Source organism: Musca domestica, unplaced genomic scaffold (assembly GCF_030504385.1).
Source record: "Musca domestica strain aabys unplaced genomic scaffold, Musca_domestica.polishedcontigs.V.1.1 10, whole genome shotgun sequence".
NCBI classification, from domain to species: domain Eukaryota; kingdom Metazoa; phylum Arthropoda; class Insecta; order Diptera; family Muscidae; genus Musca; species Musca domestica.
This window is the reverse complement of record NW_026712115.1, coordinates 13618077-13622487: the sequence shown is the minus strand read 5'-3', so window position 1 is coordinate 13622487 and position 4411 is coordinate 13618077. Positions and strand designations below refer to the sequence as shown.

At 33.5% G+C, this 4411-nt stretch overlaps 1 protein-coding gene across 1 annotated transcript; it reads left to right on the top strand.

Annotated features, from left to right (window-relative positions):
- Window positions 1–554: 554 nt before the first annotated feature.
- Window positions 555–3492, top strand: LOC131804253 (uncharacterized). Its single transcript, XM_059126837.1, has 7 exons — window positions 555–1226; window positions 1299–1420; window positions 1478–1618; window positions 1678–1890; window positions 1962–2312; window positions 2366–2525; window positions 2592–3492. The coding sequence occupies exons 1-7, from the start codon at window positions 923–925 to the stop codon at window positions 3062–3064; spliced, it is 1764 nt and encodes a 587-aa protein (XP_058982820.1). The 5' UTR covers window positions 555–922; the 3' UTR covers window positions 3065–3492.
- The last annotated feature ends 919 nt before the right edge of the window (window positions 3493–4411 follow it).

The window sequence follows — 4411 nt, the reverse complement described above, 5'->3', positions numbered from 1 at the left end:
TCTACGTTCCCAACCAATATTCTCTTGGGGGTTACAAATTCAATAGAATACAAAATTGTCTTTTCTGACCGCACATTAGATGTTAAAGTGGACTTGGGGATACTCCAATATGGGGACTTTACTTAAATAAATTCCTATGTGGCAATTATCTGTATGATGGTTCCCTATCCCAGGGTAGCATAAACACAATTTTTTAGCCAAATCAATTGATGAATGTGGTCAAGACCAATATGGACCCTACTATGAAAATTTCAAATTTTATGCGAAGAGGTTCTCTACCCCCTTAGAAACAAAGATTCCAAATAAGGGCCAAAATATTAATAAAGTGACCAAGACCCCAAAAATAGCTTAAATCATACGATGTTTATATAAATATGAAATCGGATACCGGTACCCTTATCCGTGAGTTCTGATTGATATCATGACCTGCAAAAGCGATTTAAGGTATCTTGAATGTTTGGGAAGAATTTCTGGAAGGATAGAAATCCTTTTCTTAACAAAAAGTCCCATTCGCTCTACCATTTTGCACCCTTTATATGTGCACTGAGGGAAAAATCCCGTTGCGAAATCAAGCACGTATGTTGTCATTTTCGCAACGACCCGTTGTTATATTTTTCAACAACGGCTGTTGGTGAATTGTGCACGAACGTGCTCAAATTGACACCGAGACGTGGTCAACTTTCGGTACCAACAACAGCCGTGCTTAATTTGTCCATTTGTAATATTGGTAATTGCAGCCGATTACACACGAGTAAAAAATGACAACGGTGGTGCATGATTCACACACGGTCGTTGTCAATATGACACCGGTCGTGTATGAATTATGCACCACCACCTGCATAATGATGCACCACCGTTGTTACTTTGTACACCGACGTGCATGAATCGTACACGATCGTTGCCATTTTAGCAACTACCGTGTATGAATCATGCACCACCGTTGTCATTTTTTTTACTCGTGTGCAATCGGCTGCATATTTACCATTTTTTCCGTGTTATTGAAAGAGAAAGGACGCATTGTGCAAAAAATTTATTGAAAATGAATAATAATTCGCAAGATCCTCAAAATATCATTGGTGAGTTGTTAGAAATCGATGGCAATATTGTTGTGGTTCGCGATACAAACCATTGCAGCAGTCAAGATGCGGAAAACAATGAGGACGATTATATGTTAAGGGAGTTCTTAAAAGGAATAAATATGGAGTCGCTTTTTGAACAATTAAAAGGTAAGTAAATAAAAATGAATTTTTCAGTTAATCAGTGTAATTAACAAAGAATTTTCTTTTTTGTTCTTTTAGCATCACATGTAACATTTCGCAGCTTGCAGTACTTGAAAAAAGAAGATTTAAAGGAAGCAGTGCCACCATTGGGACTGCGTGTTGAATTCAGAGAAAAGCTCTTTGCTTGGAAAAAACGAAAGGTACGTATTATTTGTTTTACAGAGTTGAACTCAGTATTAATATTGTCATAACAATAGCTCGGGATTGATGACGAAACTATGTCAGTTCCATCTAAAATAGGTGAATGGTGGAAACGCAACGAGACACCTGCAAGTACTCCTGGTACTCCCGACACTACAGGTTCGAACTGCTCAAAAGCCAAAGGAATTTTGTCAGAGGTAAGGTAAGAGTAATATTTGTGTAAGCATAGTTAATGTAGTTTTTTTATTTAATATAGGATCTAACGGAATTGTTAACACATACCTCGAAGGGGAAACTAGCGCTTGAATGTAGTAGCGTTAATAAGAAATTAAGTGACGAGCAAAGAGATGATATAATTAATATAATTATTGAAGATATTTTAACCAACAATGTTACTCTTTACACTCAAGACTATATGCGCATATTGGATGAAATTTGTTCCGTTTTTCCTCTTGAAAACGAAATGAGGGTAAGATTAACAATATAAACAACGTATCTGATTATGTAGTTTCTTAACTTATAATATGTCTTTATTTTTAGGATTATTATTACATTTCAAGAAAAGGAAAGAACAACGCAAGCGGAAAACTTTATGCCAAGTATAGAAACAAGAAGTCCAAAAGAATAAAGCTTTTGATTTCCGAGCCTAGCACAAGCAAAGCAGCAACTCACACATCTCCTAATTTTTGTAACAAAGATGTTCCAGAAATTGATGAATCAGTTGAAATTTCATTGAAAGCTTCCTTACTAAGAGAATGTAATGATTGGGGATCGATCTGCGAAAAATGGAAAAGATCTTTTAACATACGGCAAAGAGATATAAAAAATTTAAGTAGCCATACATTTCTCCTAGAATGGACGAAGTTGTCCGATGCAAGAGCTTCAGAATTGGTAAGTAGCCATGAGCTATTTATTTGTATATGGATACTAATGTTTCGTTTTAGGTCAACATTGATTTCGATATTATGTATCCACAGAAAGGCAATCTTCTACTTTCTAAATGGGACCAATTTAAGAAAAAAATTTACAATTATTATGGGAAAAATATTCATAACGAACATTGCAAACAACTCTTCGCAAATGTTTTGACGGCAAGCAGCATAGGTAAATTTTAATTCCTGATTTATCATAAACATTAAAAGTAATATTTATTTTATATTTCGGTTGCAGATGCTCAAGATTATATATACGCAATACTGTTGAATTCAGTTTTACCATCACCTGCTAGGTTTAAATGTGGAAACGGTAAATTACGAAAAAAAGTAACAATAGCTGATTCGCAGGAAAGTTTCGTACTGCGACTACCGACAATTAACGATTATAAAAGGCAAATTGATACAGTCACTGAAAAGTATTACAATGCTGGATTAACTATACAGCCATTTATAATTGTGGAGGGTTTGTCCGATTTCAATATAAAAGGTTTTTATGTTTTTTTTAACCACAATTTGTTAAAATTTCAATCGTTCCTCGAATGTTTAGATACATGTTTTAAAATTTTTCATGCACTTTCTTTAAAATATCCAAATGCCTGCCAAATTCCATGGATTTTTATCCAAAAATATTTTTATGAAATTAATACTGTATATGATATAAAATCAGTTAATTTGACTTCACTTATTAATTTCTGCAACAATAATTAAAGTACAATTCAAAATGTATATTTGCTTTCGTTGCCGTAAGCATTTTGATAAGGCAAATTTATGTAACCAAGTAAAAGTTAAAAACTTTGATTACCATTTACAATCGTATGAAGTTGGTTCTCTGAATGAGGATACAATTTTTTTAATACCAATTTTAGATTTTATTACTTACCCATTTCACTTATATCCTATGAATAATGGAAAAGTTTATTTCAGATTTAAGTTAATTTAATTTGTTTCTATACATTGAATATATGTAATTCGAATTGTTTTGTTAAATCAAATATGTATTTATATTGAATTTATGTAATTGGTTTCGTTCAATAAAATACTTTTCAAAAAATGTCGTTTCTTCTACTAAGGGTATAAAATGGAAAAGGAACGGATATCAAAAAATGACCACCATTGATTTCAATCTGACAACGGGCGTTGACAATCCGACAACGGAGCGTTGACAATCTGACAACGAAGCGTTGACGATCTGACAACGAAGCGTTGACAATCTGACAACGGGGCGTGCTCGAAATGACCACGTATGTGCTCATTTCATGCACATCTGTTGTTGAAATCGTTGCCAAAATCTCGGTGTCAAAATGACAACAGCGTGCTCATTTTGACACCAAACGTGGTTGATACACTATCATACACGGATGTGGTCATTTCATACACGGATGTTGTCATTTTTTCTCTGGGTGTGGTATTTTACTGATTGTACTCCCAAAGAATTTTGCATTTTGAGCTCTCATTGGATGGATTATTGTCAGGTGAAAGAAGTAGGTCTACGCTTTGAAATAAGCTCCATTAGGCTTTTTCGGTCATTTTTGTTTGTTTAAATGTGTTCGCATCTTCCAGCTGAACCACGATGTAGGCCCTGGAGTTGAAAGGTAGATGTCAGTTAAAATCCTATTTCGCACTTATTTCGTTTGTTTGGTGAAAAATTGTATATAGTGAAAAATTATTCTTTATTTTGTTCACAAAAAATCCACTGAATTCAATATGATAATACAAATTGAAAAAAATTGACAAAAGAAGAATAACAAATTGAAAAAATCTTCAATTTGTTCGCCGATTTTTTACAGTTAATGTTTAAAGATCCTTCGAAGTTTGTCAATAGAATGTTCTATTATTTTAAAAATCGATTAGGTTGCGCCACCACATAATTCGGTACTACACTTCCATGTAAATCGACATAAATATCAGTTCTCAAGAAATAGGTTATAATTTTTGATTTTTATTCTGTACCAATGTATTGTTCTATTTATGTGAATTTTTTTTTGTGCCCTGAAAATTACATGAAATATACGATTTTTTGCTTTTTCAATGTATTTGTTGCTTTTGTTTTGCGCA

Coding starts and splice junctions, on each gene's coding strand:
- LOC131804253 (XM_059126837.1), top strand. CDS start 923: ATGAATCATGCACCACCGTTGTCATTTTTTTTACTCGTGTGCAATCGG. Junction 1,619..1,677: donor CCAAAGGAATTTTGTCAGAG/GTAAGGTAAGAG, acceptor TATTTAATATAG/GATCTAACGGAATTGTTAAC. Junction 2,526..2,591: donor TTTGACGGCAAGCAGCATAG/GTAAATTTTAAT, acceptor TTTCGGTTGCAG/ATGCTCAAGATTATATATAC.